Source organism: Manacus candei, unplaced genomic scaffold (assembly GCF_025592945.1).
Source record: "Manacus candei isolate 608988 ecotype Guabito, Panama unplaced genomic scaffold, ASM2559294v1 h1tg000119l, whole genome shotgun sequence".
Taxonomy (NCBI): Eukaryota; Metazoa; Chordata; class Aves; order Passeriformes; family Pipridae; genus Manacus; species Manacus candei.
Window position 1 is genome coordinate 2,646,504 of NW_026138167.1, and position 16,819 is coordinate 2,663,322.

A 16,819-nucleotide genomic window follows, 5' to 3' on the forward strand; every position below is an offset into this window, starting at 1 on the left:
AGAATGTGATGTGTGAGAAGCTGTGCCTCGTGCTGAATGAGGAAAACAGACTGTTCACCTCCATTCATTAACCTGTTATGGCAGTTGCTGCATTTTCTCTGAGCCCAGCTACAGGGACCCTTTTACCCCTCTTTTCTCTGTGCCCTTGGTTATGGCACACAGACAGACTTTGTTGAGATGGGATAAGAGGATATCTCGCTTTCTCCAGATGTATCAGATTACTTAGATAAAAGACCTTCAAAGAGTTTTCGGCTTTGTACTTACATATCCTGCTGATACTCTACCTGAGTGTTTCGTGCTATGTGAGAAGCAATGGCTTGCACTTGGCTTGATATTACATTGAATCTCCCCTTCTGCACGTTACTTTCTGCCTGAGGTTGAAATAATTCCGTTTGTGATACTAATGGCTGCGATCCCTGCTCATTTATTAATCCCCAGTCACACCTGTATGCCTAAGTACATGCAGGTACTGAAACTATCACATTTCTAAACAGGGACCATGCATCTTATGATGTAGGATTATTAATAAATCAGAAGCAGCAACAGCAGGATTGTCCATGTTTCAGTGCTCTGCATGTATGTGGTTGGTTCTGGAGACTGTGTGAGGTTCAAAACCAGAGTCACACACTTTTTGATCCAGTTTAATCAGTGTAGACTGTAGTAAAATATATAGTTTTTACCCATCACAGGTCCCTTGAATAGAGCTCACACTGACTCACATACACACCTTATCCCTTCTCTTTCCCGGGCTCTGGTTCTCTAGTGCTCCTGTTTCATCAGTGAGCCTTCTGTGGGGTTGTGCTTCGTGCACAGCTGGAATTACATCTGTCCTCCCTTTCTGATCTCTGCAGAGTGTGTCACCATGGGCAAATATTGGTAACAAAGATTCACCAGAGCGACCGTGTTTCCGTTTCTATTGACACAGTGTACCAGCATGACATCTGTTTATTTGCTTTGCCCTTGATTCCTTTCTCCCTGTACCTCCTTTACCATCTAGATCGGGTTCCAGATCAGGACTCGGGTGCAGGAGCTTGGCCACGGATGTATCTTCCTTGTGCAGAAAGCTGGAGCTCTGCAGATTTGCCCTACAGACAGTTACACCAAGAGGGAGCTGATAGAATGTGCTCGTGCTGTCACAGAAAAGGTAGGACAGCCTTCTGTGCTGCCCCACTGTGTTTGTGTACTGAGCTTCCATGGAGCAAACCAGGCAAGTGGGATTTGGGAAATTGCTTCTTTTAACTTCACGTTCTAGTCCAACAGTGTCTGAATTACCCAGAGTTCTTACTTTTCTCTCAAGTGCTCAGTGCAGTTCACATGCTAGGTTAGCACATGAATAGCCCTTGCTCATGCCTTGCCTCATATGAGAGGGAGATTGGTCCGAAACTAAATCCTGAGACGTGAGATGGCACTTAAGCCTTCTGAGGCTCCCCCGGGCCGCAGTCACTGAGATGAGGTTGGTCCATGACACCTGGTTTCGTGTAGCAACATCCTCCCCTTTTAAGACCGGACCAAGGTCGCTGCCTAGAACTCCATCTTCAAACTGTTGAGGCTTCTTGTCCCTTGGAAACATCCCCTTCAAACAGATGGCCTGGGGAGCTTGGATGGGCTGAACCTTTTTTTGGACATGAACATTGAGAGTGAGTGCCAGTTGCTTCTGGATCTCACCAAACACTTTGGCCCAGCCTGTGTTGGTGTGCTCTCAGCTGTGCCAGTTTGTCACCGTGTTGTGCCCCAGGAGTAGCGACGACCCCAAATTTGGACAGGGGTAGACAGTGTCTTGTGAGTAAAGGTAAAGCTGATAAAGAGAGTCAGAATGATTCTCAGCACCGACTTTCTTTTGATGACTGCCTTGTTGCTTTATGTGGTTTCCAGGTCTCCTTGGTTCTGTCTGCCCTCCAGGCAGGGAACAAAGGCACCCAAGCCTGTATCACTGCTGCCAGTGCCGTGTCAGGGATCATTGCAGACCTGGACACCACCATCATGTTTGCTACTGCTGGGACCCTCAATGCTGAGAACAACGAGTCCTTCGCAGATCACAGGTCAGTGGGACTGAAGGGGATGGAGGGGCACAGGGGACAGTGGAACTGGCCCACGGGGGTACATTTTTACCTGTCTAGGTTCATGTGAATGCAACTGGATGAGGCAGTGGAGTGAGAGGAGAAACAGGACAATGGGGATGTCAATGGAGTACAGCAAACTTGAGTTTGGTGCTTTCTGTGATGAAAGAATTTTAAAAAGCTGAGGAACATCTGGTGACAGAGCTTTCAACAGAAGACTGCAACTGTAGCACTATTTTGGCTTTTTTGGGGGTTTTTTGTTTGTTTTTTTTCATTCAAGCTGTCTGATTGCATGGACTACCATGCATTGTTATTCCAGTAGTGAAAATGAGCTGTCCATGATGTTGAAGAGGAATCTTTTATATACTTTTTCCAGCAGCTGTTCTTGACTGTCTGGCTGTGTTTGTCTTGCTAAATCATGCTTATGGTTAATGCTGCTGTGGACAGCAGTGGTGGGAACAGCACAGCCATGCCACACATTTTCCACTTTGGCAGAGATAAGCCCAGTGGTCCTTTCAAGTGGCACCTGCAGCAAAATAATCCCACAGCATTTGCCATCACAGTAACAGATTTACAGCATCTGACTGTTGCTTCTTTTACAGTAAAGCCCAGGCTTCAGAGCCAAGGCACTGCCTTACTACTCCACAGCCTAGTTGGCTGACACAACTATTGCATGGCCAGCATTTATTTCCCTCCTCCCCAGTTGCTGAAGGAAGAGGAAAGATGCAGAGGTGTCTGGGCTGCTGGTATTCTGCAGACTGAAAGTCAGGGCTTTTCATACAGGTGTCATTCATTTCCAGGCTGACATTTTACATGAATAGGGTCCTAGTTTCAGTTCATTTGACTTGTTTGTGAACTGCATAATCAAAATGATTTCTTCTTTTATCCAGATATTGCTTTGGATTTGTTGTGCTGACAGGTCAAAACATCTATGTAGGGGGAAGTGGGGATGGAATCCTGACTAGGACACGTTCTCTGTTCCTGTTGCCATTCCTGCTATTACCTTCCTTGCAAATTATTATTATTTTAGTTTCCTTACAATATGCTGATTAATATAGACATTCAACATCTGGTACTTTTATCACAGCATGGCCAGATTGTCTTTTGGTGTTCAAATCCAATGCTCTCTGCTGTTACTGCCCTATCTAATTTCCTTTCAAGATGGGGTCATTTTAATAAACTGCCCTGCATCTGCCCAAAATGTTCTACTACTGTTTTAATAGTTGTCTTTTTTTTTTTTTCCAACTTCCACCCCAGCCTGTGGTATATTATGAGCAGACACTGGCATGATGGCTTAGATCAGCTCCTTTATGTAGCTGTTAGTCACCATAACACTGGAAAACACATTTTTTTCCTCTTCTCTTTTTCCACTTCCTTCCCTGCTTCCTCTTTTTTTTTCTTTTTTTTTTTTTTGCTACAGGGAAAATATCCTGAAAACAGCAAAAGCTTTAGTTGAAGACACAAAATTGTTGGTTTCTGGTGCTGCCTCAAGTCAGGACAAACTGGCCCAAGCAGCTCAGTCATCAGCCAACACCATCACTCAGCTTGCTGAGGTAGTAAAATTGGGAGCAGCAAGCTTGGGATCCGATGATCCTGAAACACAGGTGAGATGTTTTAAGATATTTCTGCTCCTCTGAAGGAGAACAGAGACAGTTTTCAATTGGGAGAACTGTGCGGGACTTCTGCTTTTAAACAATGTAATAGGGTTCATCTCCTGTGGGACTTTTCTGGGTTTGCTCAGATGTCACTGGTTTTTTACAAGACAATCAAGATGTTAAAGCATTGAGTGGAACTAGTTGTGCCTTTGTATAACACTTCTGCTTTTATTTCACTGCTGTGTTCCAGCTGGGATGCTTTTGGCAAAGGATTTGGCTTAGTTTTACTAACTTGTGATTGGACCCCTGGCTCATCCCATTTTTGTTCTAAAGAGCCTGCATATCCTTAAAGCTGCTCTAAAGCTTACAGCTGGACTGTGCACTGTGTTACTGGTGTGGGCTGACAGGCTCCTGCCATTCTCCCCCTATATCTGACTGCTTTTTCAATTGACTTGGTCACTTTTCAATGTGGATCATCTCTAATATTTCTTCAGCTCTTTGTTTAGATCTCAGTGAAATGGAGGTTGCCAACATATTGCAGATGTGCCTGTGGTGGGACCAAAATAGTCTGAAACGCCCTGCTCATTTGGATAATGCTCTGAAACAGATGTGTGCTCTGTTTAGCTTGACCTGTGTGATGAACTAAACTTCTGACATGTTCCTCTCTAGGAATATCCTGCTGAAACCACTTTTTCTTTCTTTTTTTAAACAGGACATTTTCCATAATTCAGCAACATCTGCAGAACATTTATCACACCTCGCTTTTCTCTATTTGTAAAAGCTGAGAATACAGTACTTAAAAACTGTTGTGCACAAGTAATTATTTATTTGGAGCAGTTTTCTATTGCCAGTTTGAAGTTGTAGGTGCATCGTGTGTCCTAAATGCAGCACATGATACTCTCACAATTTTTTTCATAGCAGTAACATTTATTTTACCTGGTATGATAGTTTCAAATGGCTCATGCTGTAAGTTGCCCCATAACATTGGCAGCTGGACAACAGAGAATCTCATCACTCTGTCCTATTTCTCAGGTTTTTGTCTTATTTGTGTGGTCAAAGAGCTTCTGAGCTACCAAAAGTTAATTAAACTTCTCACAAAAAGCAAAGACTTCTCTTGTTCTTGCAGTGAATTGCAAACACGAAGGGGTGAGGATGATTTAGGGTTATTTATAATGCTGCAGAAATGCAGTTATTGAGAAGTGATTCCAGATTTGACTTTTCCTCACTTTTCAGCATTTAATTCTGTATAAGCTCTTAAAGGGTTCAACTTCCCCTCCAGGTCCTTCACCTAAGAGCTTCTCTGACAGCTTAATGTCTTTGTTGTGTTGTGGCACCCAGAACTGCACACAGTCCTCGAGGTGAGGCTGCACCAGTGCAGAGCAGAAGGAAATCCCACCTGGAATCAGCATTTCAACTTCTTCCTGTGACAGGAAATAGTCAATTTTATAGACTCTGACTGGTGTATGAAACACTGCAGCTCTCAGCACAGCTTTTCCTCTTCCAGAATATTCAGTGTTTGACTGGGGTAGTGGGAGGGTGGTACTATTTAGTAGGTATTTTTTTTGCTGTGTTCTAAAAATCACACCCCCGTGCAGACTTACCCCTTTTGTGCCTGAGCCTTGCAGCTCTTTCTCATTCCTGCAGGTTGTCCTCATCAATGCTATCAAGGATGTTGCAAAGGCCCTCTCTGATCTCATTGGTGCTACCAAAGGAGCTGCCAGCAAACCAGCAGATGATCCCTCCATGTACCAGCTGAAAGGTGCTGCCAAGGTAACACCTTACCCTTGCATTGTGTTTGAAGTGCCTGTGCAACCACATTGGATAGACATGTGGAGCTTGGACCAGGCAGTTTCTGATTGCCTGAAAACTCATCTCCCTTTGTTTCATCATCATCCTGGGAGGATAAAGAAAAACAAGATGCTGTTGAGTTTTGATGAAGCTCCAGTTTTTCTAGGCTGTCAGATGACTTTTGTGGTTTTGGTGACAGAACTGTAATCCTCCTGAAGAGAAATGTCTCTCTTTTACAGGCCGATATCTGAGGGCAGGTTTTCCTTTCATAATGATATAGACTAAAATTTATCCAGTATAAAATGGTATCTAGATACTACATTCTAAATAATGAATGTTCAGGACAAGCAGGGGCTCTCCTTATTTACACCTTGCTGCCTGGTGAGGGAAGGGGGGAAGAAAAACAACCTCCTAACACTCTGTGTCAGGATATTGTGCATTTCCAACTCCTCTCTCCTGGGTCTCTCCACGAAGCACATAGGTATCAAAGCTCAAAACTTGCAGAGATTATGCCATACCTGTGATACCTTTAGCTTTATTTTCCCTGCACCTGAGCTGTGTTGTTGCATTTGCCTTACAGAGATCATGTGGATTTGTGTCTACAAAATATTTCCAGGGGTGGAGATCTCAGTGGTGTTATTTCTCTGTGCCTCTCTGCCTTTCAGAGCACATGCTTACAGTGTACTGTTGAGGCACTACTTGAAAAATAACTCAACTAGTCAAGAAAAATGGCTTTTTGGCTCTTCCCACTGTGAAGAGGTGTCTTTGACAAGTCGTCACTGTCAAGAAGTTGGCTCTTCTGTCTCTCCTTTTTTCATTGCAGCTGTTGTTTGTATCTCAATATACTGGGGTGGAGGAAGGATGTAACTATTGCAGTGACAATTAGGTTATTCTGCATCAGAACTATTGAGTTTGTTACAGGAACAGTAGCACTGATCCTGTATCTCCATTTGGGCTTGAGGCTGGTGTTTGACTCCTTGCTCATCTGGGGTTTTATCTGATTGCAGAGAATGTACTGGACACATTTCAAAAAGCAATACCATCCCTTGATTCATGTCCCCTTCAACTGGCAGTGTAAGATGTGCAGGAGGAAAAGACAGTAACATGCTCTAGATAAGCTGTGATTTTTCCATTTTTTGGTAATTTTTTTGCCAGAACACTCACACTTAAGATAGTATCTCTGTGCAGTTAATTGTGCAATGTTTCTGCAGCTTATGAGGAGCTTTCAGAACGTGGCCAGCACAAGAGTTGGTATCTAGTCCTGTAAAACAAGTACAGTTCAAGAAGTCTCTTAGGTCCTATTTGAAGTAACAATGCTGCCTCCTTTAATTTGCCTTGCTTCACACCCTGCTGTTTCTGAAAAAATGGGAGGGAGGATTCATGGATTTTTGTCCTCCCTTTTCTCTTCTGCAGGTGATGGTAACAAATGTCACATCCCTTTTGAAGACTGTTAAAGCAGTGGAAGATGAAGCCACTCGAGGGACGAGAGCTCTCGAGGCCACAATTGAGTACATCAAGCAGGAGCTCACGGTGAGAACAGAACAGCCCTTTGAAGTGGTTTTTGGGAGTGTGTCCTTGCACTAAACCAGGCCTGCCCACAGCTCCTCCTCAAGCTGTGCTTTACTGCCTTGCACTGCACTGGGTGCAATTTGGGTCTCTCTGCCTGCTGCAAATCCTCTCTGAAAGTACAATTACAGTCCACTTCAGCCTCTCTACTTTCACACATTTCCAGTCCCCACTTTGAGACTGAAGATGCTCCTGTCAAGTACAAAACTGGAAGCAACTGCTTCCTTCTTCTCTAGACCTTAAGCTTTCCATACAGATATTATTTTCTGAGTCTGATGCTGTTCCTCTTATTTTTTGATCCTGGCTTTGGGAGAGTCTCCTCAGCATCACTGCCCTACTGCATCTGCAGTTTAATCTTGTTTCTATTTTTCCTTTATTATGAAGTGGATATTACCAGGGATACAGAGCCTGCTATCTGATATTCTGGGTGAGCAGGAATTAATGATAGCATGGAATTCTCTCTCAAATAAGGTGTTAGACCATGACAATTGTTTTCCTTCCTCTTTAAGATATAAAAATACAGCCTCCAGCTGCAGCTTTCAGTTATTTTTTTTAACTAGCACAGTAGTCAGTGCCATAAATAATACCTGCATATTTGCAAAGGAGCCTGATTTTTTTTTTCCTTCTTTTACTTACAGTCATTTTTATTAAAAAACCCCTATGGATACAATCTTCAGCAGAAAATTCTTTGATGTGTAGTCTGTGGATTAGCAATTCTTGGCAGTAACAGCACTGGCACAGCTTTGTCTTGTCAAGTGCTCTCCATAGAACAACCAGGTTTCGTTGTGTGAGCAATGCTGTTGTAATGGAGAAATTTATTTTAAATTATTTTCTTTCAAAAGCCTGTATATAGTAATGGGGAATTCCTATGGCAGTGGTAAAACCTCCTGACTTGGTACCTGAGCAGGAATGTTCTGTACAATGTCTAGTGCATGTTATTGTCATGTATCCTCGTGAAGGCCTGGCTTTACATCCCTTCCTGTAACTGAGCTAAAGCCTGTCCAGACCTGTCACTGGAGGATTGTGCATTGTTACTTCTGCTTTCTTAGTTAGGTTGGTATCTGTTTGAAGTGTTCCTCCTTTTGCTTTGGCCAGCATTGCTAAGGAATGGATCTGTGGTGGTGTTGCCACCTCTTCCATGGGGGGAAAGGTGGAGTAGTAGGGGAGGGTCAGGAGGAGCAGGGGATGGCTCAAGTGTGTGCTCAAGAAAACGCATCAGGTTTGATTTGGAATTCCAGGCACTGCATCTGAACAACGTCAAATATCCTTCACATATGTAGCCAGAATTCATTTTTTGAACATTACTTCCATTTCTGGAAAGAGAAACTGAAAAACTGATGAACTGAGAGCACAGGATAGACCTGGCTCACTTCTGTCCAGACATTTGTGTTCTGAAGGCACTAGCCTGCTTAGGTTGCACTGTGTGGAGTCAAGAGACCTTTCTTGATTAATTGTGCACTCCAAATTGTCCCTGCACTTCATAAGAATGGCAAGTAAATAGAGACTAAAGCTTGGGAACAGAAAATACAAGATCAAAGTGAGGTTACCCAGCTCTTCTTACGTTCGTGTTACTGCAGTTCCTGTGTTCCAATATTCATGAGTGCTGTGCACTGCCAGATAATTGGAACTATTTTCACACAATTCACCCTGCAAAATTATATCTTTAGGTTTCTGAGGGGGAACTAAATATAGTCAAAGAGACAACGTTCCACCTCTGCTGTTTTAAGACACATTTGAATGTTTTAGTGATGCTCCCGATCTGTACTGCTCTGTGCTGTCAACGGGGGCTTGGGAGGGCCCAGCCTTTGCAGGGGAAGGATCTCCTCAGGTGAGCAGACCAGCCTAAACAGCAGACAGGATGAAAAAGGAGTATAATTAAAGGAATTGTAATTCTTATCATCCTGTAATGCTCTGAACAGCTGTCTGGAACAGCTGTGATCCAGGTAGTTACACGGCAGATGAGATGAAGGGGTTAACCCTTTTTATTGCTATCCTTCCCTCAGCTTATTGTTTCCCTCTGGAGGTGAGCAGGCTTATCTGATCCAGGCTTATGACAAGCAAGAATGATATCCAAGTACTCCAAATATGTTTCTAATTTCCTGCTGTTCAAGGGCTGCTTCCCTTTGCCGCCTCCTTCTCGCGGTCGTTCTGCCGCGACGCGACGTGAGTGGTCTCAGACTTTTCCTTCTGTTTTCACTTTTAGGTGTTCCAGTCGAGCGAGGTTCCAGAAAAGACCTCATCACCTGAAGAGTCCATCCGGATGACGAAGGGAATCACCATGGCAACTGCCAAAGCTGTTGCAGCTGGGAACTCATGCAGGCAGGAGGATGTGATCGCTACAGCGAACCTGAGCCGCAAAGCAGTCGCTGACATGCTGACAGCTTGTAAGGTAAAGATGCACTTCCTTGCCTAACACTGAGCTTTTTGTGTGTGTCTGTGCCTCTAAATCCGTGGAACATTGTATTTTTGTTGTTCGGATTCTTTGTGTTAATACTCTGCTTTTCACGTGAGGAAGTTGACGGTTAAGAGAATTTTAAGGGAACGTGTCCCTCAGAAGGATTTTGTGTGCTGTGCACACACAAAAAGCAGCATTAATATTGACTGTTTTCTTTTTGTGAAAATGAGAAATTTTATTTGAGCTGAAATTTCCTCGTTCCCAGTCAGAAGACAAATAATCTGTGCAAGTGGTAGAATATACAAGTAATCTCGTGGTCACAAATATCATTTCAGTATTCCTAGGAACAGTGAAAGGAATGGTGAAAGGAATCACTCTGGTCTATTTTTAATATTGCTTTCCCCCCTAACCAAACCTGTCTGTTTGGTCCATCTCTTCTGTGCTTTTTCAAAATGTTTTGCATTTGCACTAAAAATAGTGGTGCCCTGTTTTCTGCACTTGCTTGAGCTAGACAACTTTGAAAAACTGCCCTGCAAAACCTGGGGAGAACTGTGGGCTGTATAAAGGGTATGAAGCCATTTGGCTTTGTTCTGATGACAAAAAAGACCTAGGCATAAAGAATTAAAAAATGGGATTCTAAAGATCTCATTCCTTTTGGTCTTCAGTAGTAGCTGTAGTAGTAAAGTGCCTTTACCTGTAAATCATAGTTATTTACTTCTGCATTTCCATGTGTGGAAGGTGACAGTGAAATAATGGTGCTCTCTGTGTGCTGTCTGTTTTCAATATTTGGTCAAATCCTAACTGCCTACGTCAGTCCCAGGTTAATTTTTAGCCCAATACTGCCCAAACAGAAGGGTTAATTTTGCTTTTAAAATGATCCTCGTGCAAAAGTGCAAGTTCTAGTATAACTTAGAACTGGATTTTTACAAAACCATCGAATACAGCTTTTTATCTTGACTTAGTTTTCTAACAGGTTTTTTAGCACCTCACAGTTCTTGACCACTTTTCATTCCCCGACTTTTGATTCTGTCCTCTCCATAACCTCAGAAGGTCAGCAAAACAAAGCAGCTCCAGTTTGCATGGGAAAATTAAACTGTACTACTTACATGAGAACTACCATAGCCTAATTAGTGTTAGGGACAATCCAGTTAATTGAAACTAGTAAGGGAAGCTCAGAACAGTTTATAGTTGTGCAACATTCTGACAGATCAATTCAGGCATCAATCCAGATGCACATCAATACAGATCCTCTGGCATTTTGAAGTGACCAGTGCAGGCACATTTTAGTTTTCCATCTCTCCAAACAGGCAGCAAATTCTCAGGAAGAGAATCCTCTCTTTCTAGTAACATTGCAAACACACTCGCAGGCGCACACAGCCCAACGCTCGCTTTTGAACGTCGATTTATGAACATTCATATCTTATATTTGTGTTTGCTCCCAGTTAATGTGAATGGATTCTGAGTGGTTCATGCTTTGCAAGCGTCCAGCAGGATGGAACTTCCTGCAGAGTGAACAGTGGAGGTCTGGGATGCTGGAAAAGCATTTCTGATCTCCCAGGGAGTTGCTTCGACAAAGAAAGGAAAATGGCTGGGAATCATTTTATTACCTGTAATGATACAGTGCCAAGGCATCAGATCTAGTTTTGTCTTGTCTAGCTTTCTTAAGGTCAAGAGCATTTATTGGGCAAACAGGAATAAAAGTCTTCAGGAATACTAATTTTATGCATTATCTAAAATGTAGGAAAAATAGTCGTGTCACTTAAAAAAGCTTTTAAATACACAGTCTGAACCACACTTGATTTAGAAAATCTTGGTTTAGGTCTTGATTTAGAAAATTCTGCTCAGAGACTTGGAAATCTTATGCCATTAATTCTACAAATGGATTACTGTACGTGGCATTTCCATGGTAAGCCACATTGCTTGACTTTTAGGGGTAGGAACCAGCAGTCAGCCCACCGTGCTGTCAGAGCTGTGTGATGCAGTGCCACTGGGGTTTCGTGAGGTTTGACAAATACTGGAGGGATTTCTAGTGCTATTAAGCTAATCTGTAGAATAAGCACTTGATAAATCATCAGATTTTTATGTCCTTTAGGCTAAGACAAAAGAGTGTTTGTATGATCTGTTGTAGAATTGTACAGAACGTAGCTCTGACTTGCCTGGTGTCAGGAATTTAAATGTAAGTTCTCTTTCACTGCCAGTTGCCTCAGGCAAGTAGTATTAGGGATTTGAATTATTAGCAACTATATAAATGCTTGTGCTTTTTCTGCTATACATGAATTTACAGTGCTCATTACTAATTCTGTATTTATAAGTAGATGTAATTTCAAAAGACAATGAGGTTGCTTTCTGGGGGATGTAATGAACCGAGACAACTCTCATTAAAGTCAGTGGAAACACTGTAATTACATTTATTGAAGAGTAGAGCAGGCCCTAAGATAACAACAATTACTTTCTTTATTACCTATTTGTATAAAATAATGACTATGCACCAAGTAACCTGTGCATAATATCAGTACTTGTAATGATTGCTGTTGGAAAGGAAACAGATACAGCAGGTCCATCAAAACCATAGAAAACAATTGCAGTGAGTAGTCATTTAGATCATTCCATAGCCAGGAGATTGAGGGAAGCAGTTATTCACCTTTTCTCAGCACTAGTTAGGCTGAGTCTGGACTTGGGCTCCCTGCAAGGGTAAAGGCACTGATGGCACTGGAGTGAGCTCAGGGGGGCTGGAGCACAGGGCCTGTGAGGAGACACTGATGAGCTGGAGAAGAAATGGCTTTGGAGGGAGCTCAGCAGCCCTCAGACACCTTCCTGCAGCAGTGATCCCTCCCTCAGGGCTACGAGAGCTGCTGCCAGAGCCAAGCAGTGTTTGCTGCCTTCGTGTTCTGAGAGCACGTGAAGAGAAAATGAGGGCTGGGAGTGGAGAGAAGCCTCAGAACAAGGAAACAAATCTGTGTTCTGGTTCATCTTGAGATGTTTCTTCAGACTTTCTGCCTGAATCTGGAAGAGAAAGCACTTCTGTTCCAAGTCCCAGCTGCAGTAGTGAGATGTCTGTCAGGATGTTTCTGGGTTGCAAAATGACTTCCTGAAATGACTTTTGTCACCTCTTTAGGCTACTGTGAAGTATATGGTTTTTGTTTTAAGATTCATTAAGTCTTAAAAATGCTTCCAAAATATTCAGGTATCACTCTTGGTTATGTATGCAAAAGATGGAAGGAGCTTGATATTTCTCTCCTACAGGTACTCGCTCTAATTACCTGTATTACAGTAATATTAAGTGAAGGGACATTATAGGATGCTTTACAATATATTCATAAGAAACACTGGGAGATCCTTTGCCCTGTTTGAGAAATTTAAAAAAATGTTCTGAATTTTTTGGGCTTCTGGAGCTCATGTGAAGTGGGCTGAAGGCGAGGAGAGTCCTGTGCTGTCTCCTCCCATCTTCTCACCCTTTATGTTATTTGCTGGCAGGATGAGGAGATGAAGGAGGCTCGCAAAGCCCTTTTCCTGCTCTGCTGCTCCTGAGTTTCCCTGCAGAGGGAGCCCAGAGACCAGCGCCGGGCCCAGCTGCTGCCAGCGCTGGTTGGGATGTTGGGGGTTGCAGGAAAGGGCCTAAAATAAGCAAGCAATGAGATAATCCCCGGCCTAAGGGAAGAAAAGAGGCTGCAGGAGTGGAAGGAGCTGCTCTGTGGGAGGAAACGCTAAATTTTTTAATTTTTAGGAAGTTTCACTTGTCCTTCTGTTCAATAAAAGAATTCCCTAGAAGTTTACTGTAGAAAATACAAGGCTCAAAGAGGCCACAGTTTTCACTTTTTATTAAAAATAAATTGGGTGAGTCAGTCAGGCTTCTGTCAGATGTCAGACATTATAATTAGTGGAAGTCCTTACAAAGTCAGAGATCTGACTCTGCTTCTCTCTGTATTTACACAGATGCCCCAGCACTGCTATTGCTTTGTTAAATCACTGTGTCAAGCTAAAGCCATTAATAAGCTTTTATTTACAGAGTGGTTCCAGGCAATGAGAAGCAGCTAATGATTCTTTTGGTGGGTGGGTGGGTGGGTTGGTTTTTGTCCCTGTCATGTAGAGTAACAATATCCTGGAACTTCCACAGCACTTTTCATCTGCCATTTGCAAATGTTTCTATAAGGAACAAACACTTTATCTTGTGGGATGGAGAAGGGAAAGTGGGACACCCACATTTGACTCGTGCACAGGGCTGGTGGTTGACCTGTGACTGGCCCAAAGTCTTCTGGGGCCAGCCCAGAGCTTTGCTGTCAAAGGTGGCCATTTCTTCATCCATGCCTTGATGGTGGGCTGTCCAGGCTTACAATAAAAAACTGGGTTTAGCATTTTTCTAACCTGTGAGATGTAAATGACCTTTTATGGGTGGCAAAACTGTGCTTACAATTTTTATTTTTGTTGATAGTAGTAAAAAAGAAGAGTTACAATAATAAAATCATTGCAGTGTAGAACAAACAGTGTGTATATACACAATCCAAGAGCCCAATGAGCCCCAAGATGCTTTTCAGTATTTGCATGAGAAGAAATCATAATAGAGAAGAAAACTCTATTTTCAGCTGGTTCTTCAAGAGTTTCTCTCTTTGTTCTGAACTGGCAGCAAGAAGCAGGACTACTGCTGACGAGGCCTAAGGAAGGACACTAAGAAGGATTGCAGATGCTCACCCAGACAGGAGAATGTGCTGATAAAAGGAAAAGTGTTCCCAGTGCTGTATCAGAACTGGGCTCTGCTGCTCCTCGAGCACAGCTTGCTTACAAATTTACAACGGGAACGGGTGGCCCTCAAGCTCAAATGGCTATAAAAACAATCTCTTCCCTTCTCTTTCCCCTGTCTCTCCTCTTGTGGGAGCAGTTTTGGGTACTAATGTTGTTTTGCCTCCTCAGCAAGCATCATATCACCCAGATGTGAGCGAAGAAGTTCGGGAGAGAGCCCTGCGCTTCGGAACAGAATGTACCCTGGGATACCTGGAACTCCTGGAACACGTGCTCCTGGTAAGGAGTCCTCTGCATGCATGTCCTGCAGCAATCCCAAGGACAGCAATCTCCCTGCCCTCTTTCTACAGTGATGCTAATGACACATTTTTGTCAGTTTGTGGTAAGATTAGGATCAGTTTTGCTGTTCAGGAAAAGCAAGCTCAAGGAAAGCCAGTACTGCAGCTCAAACTGAGGGACAGAGGGAAGACTGGAGTGCTTGAATGGAACTGCATTTTGGATCAGATCTGGACCTAAGTAAGGTCCCTGACAAATTAATTAAGACATTTCAGTATTCTTTTAAGCTCACAATAAACACTGGACATATTAGCCCCAGGCCTGTCCCCCAGACCAAAGGGGTTATGTAATATGTATGAAGACACTGTTCCAGGCCTTTTGCAGTCACACTTGCTCAGTGCCATCCCAAAATCCCCAGCCAGCACTGCCTCACAAAGAGCTCTCCAGCACATCAGACATGACACCCCCAAAGCTCTACATAAAACCCCTGCACTCAAATCCAAGCTCATGAATCCTGTTGTCAGTTGGCTTTTCTTGACCCTACAGAATTATCACATAATATATTAATTATCCCATAGCATTTTGCTCTTCTGTTGCTATCACATTTGTAGGAAGCAATAACATGTTTGAACCGACAGTTGTGAGATACTGAAGATTCTGGAGAAGACTTAAATTAGTGATTTCTTTTAGGTGGCTTTCAGCTGACATATGAACGTCTGTGAAACTGAAATTTGCAGCCACTAACTGCAGATTAGCAAATTCAAGAACATGGCATGTCTAATTATTTACATCAGCTGGTTGAAGTATGTATAACATAGCAGTACAGCCACAGTTATGCTTGCCTCTATCATGGAAAACAGTTCAATAAAGTTGGAACTTGTTATGTAATTCCTAGAGCTCTATGGCAGTAAGTAATTCAGCATTAGATTTCTGATCTGTTTTTAGTTTAGCAGTACTTAGAGGAATTTTTCAGATTTGATCTGTAGAACTCTGTCACAGTACCTGCTTCAGACTCTGTACCAGAACAGACCAAAGACTGGAGTCAACATTTGCTTGTTTTATTTCTTTCTCTCTCTGCTTAAGTGAAGAGGCTTAAGGTAAGAAGGGCCTGTTCCTCCAGTAAAATGCCTCTTTCCTTTCAGGGCCCTAAAGCATTGAGAAAGTTCTGTCTCCTTGCTTTCCCCCCACCAGTGTTTGCTGCCTTAGGAAACACTAGTACTTTAGAAACCCCTAAATCTGCAATCTCATTTAATTTATAACCTCCATAACAGACCATGGGAGATTAGAAATCTCAAATTAGTCCTTCTGCACCTTGTGATGCAGTTGTTGGTAAGTTCAGTTATTCCCTCAGTAGCTTGTGTGTCTCAACACAGGGGTGCCAAGAAGAACAACCCAGCAGCCATCTTTCTTTGGAAATGATAATTTTTAGGTGCAAGAGTTGTCAGATGCAATGTCTAAAATTTTTTAAGCCACTGTCTTCACTTGTGCAGAGGTTGCATCAGGAAAATGGCACAAAACTGACTTGTTTGCTGCACAGAATATTCCCCCTGGCTAGGGCCTGGGTGCAGGAACACACTAATTCAAGCTGTAGCGCTGGTACATCTTTGTAAAACATCTTGTAAGTTGTATTAGCAAGGCTGAAGACTGACCTGTCCTTCTGCATATTCATGTGCTCCATCTTGGTCAGCATTGATCATGCTGAGTGGAGGGGAAGTCTGGAGCCTTTGTTGTTGTACAAGACTCTGCAGGGGATGAGAATCTGCTGAGAGTTCTAAATTGGCTTTAAAATTGCAGTTCATAAACCACCTCACCTAGTCTTAAAATTTGCTCAGTTTTTTCGATTCCAGCATTGTCAACACTCCCATAGGTAGTACTGTGGCACAATGTCATTTTTTCTTATAGTCCTGACCACAATTGTGTAATTTTTGAACATTTGTGGGAAGATAACCCTTGCAATGCTTAGTGCTTGGTTTCTGCCATAATAAGGGTTTATGCAGTGTATAAACTTTGGTTATAACTGTGTTATGTTTTGTCAACACTGCAGATTCTTTATCCACTGAGGATTTGTGTCCTTCTGATTCCCGTGGAAATGATCTGGCTGAGGATCATCCTTAGGGAGCAGGAGACCACTGCACACATACACTGACACGGCCCTTCCAGAGAGACAGGATTCCTCACGTGGCAGAGTTCTCAGCAGGCAGAGCTAGGAAAACAATTTAGTTGAGTTTATTCTGTCAAAGTAAAGGAGTTAGGCATTTGAGTGCAAAATGGGAAAGCTGGCAGAAGGATACAATCTGTTTTCATGTGCATCTGGAGCGGCTTTGTGGGGGAGTTTTTGAAAACAGTAAGAAAATGCACACCTGAATGTGACTTTTCAAGACTCAGCCTCTTGTTTTGCTCTTGAAGCT

General features: G+C 42.9%; 1 protein-coding gene across 6 annotated transcripts in view; it reads left to right on the forward strand.

Moving 5' to 3' along the window:
- TLN2 (talin 2) overlaps window positions 1–16,819 on the forward strand; it is a 157,167-nt gene that overhangs the window by 122,094 nt on the left and 18,254 nt on the right. For all 6 annotated transcript variants that reach the window (XM_051770456.1, XM_051770459.1, XM_051770458.1 and 3 more), the window contains 7 exons: window positions 998–1,144; window positions 1,873–2,039; window positions 3,478–3,661; window positions 5,297–5,422; window positions 6,854–6,970; window positions 9,210–9,395; window positions 14,307–14,414. In XM_051770456.1, the coding sequence (XP_051626416.1) occupies window positions 998–1,144; window positions 1,873–2,039; window positions 3,478–3,661; window positions 5,297–5,422; window positions 6,854–6,970; window positions 9,210–9,395; window positions 14,307–14,414 (1,035 nt within the window). The remainder of the gene's footprint in view (window positions 1–997; window positions 1,145–1,872; window positions 2,040–3,477; window positions 3,662–5,296; window positions 5,423–6,853; window positions 6,971–9,209; window positions 9,396–14,306; window positions 14,415–16,819) is intronic.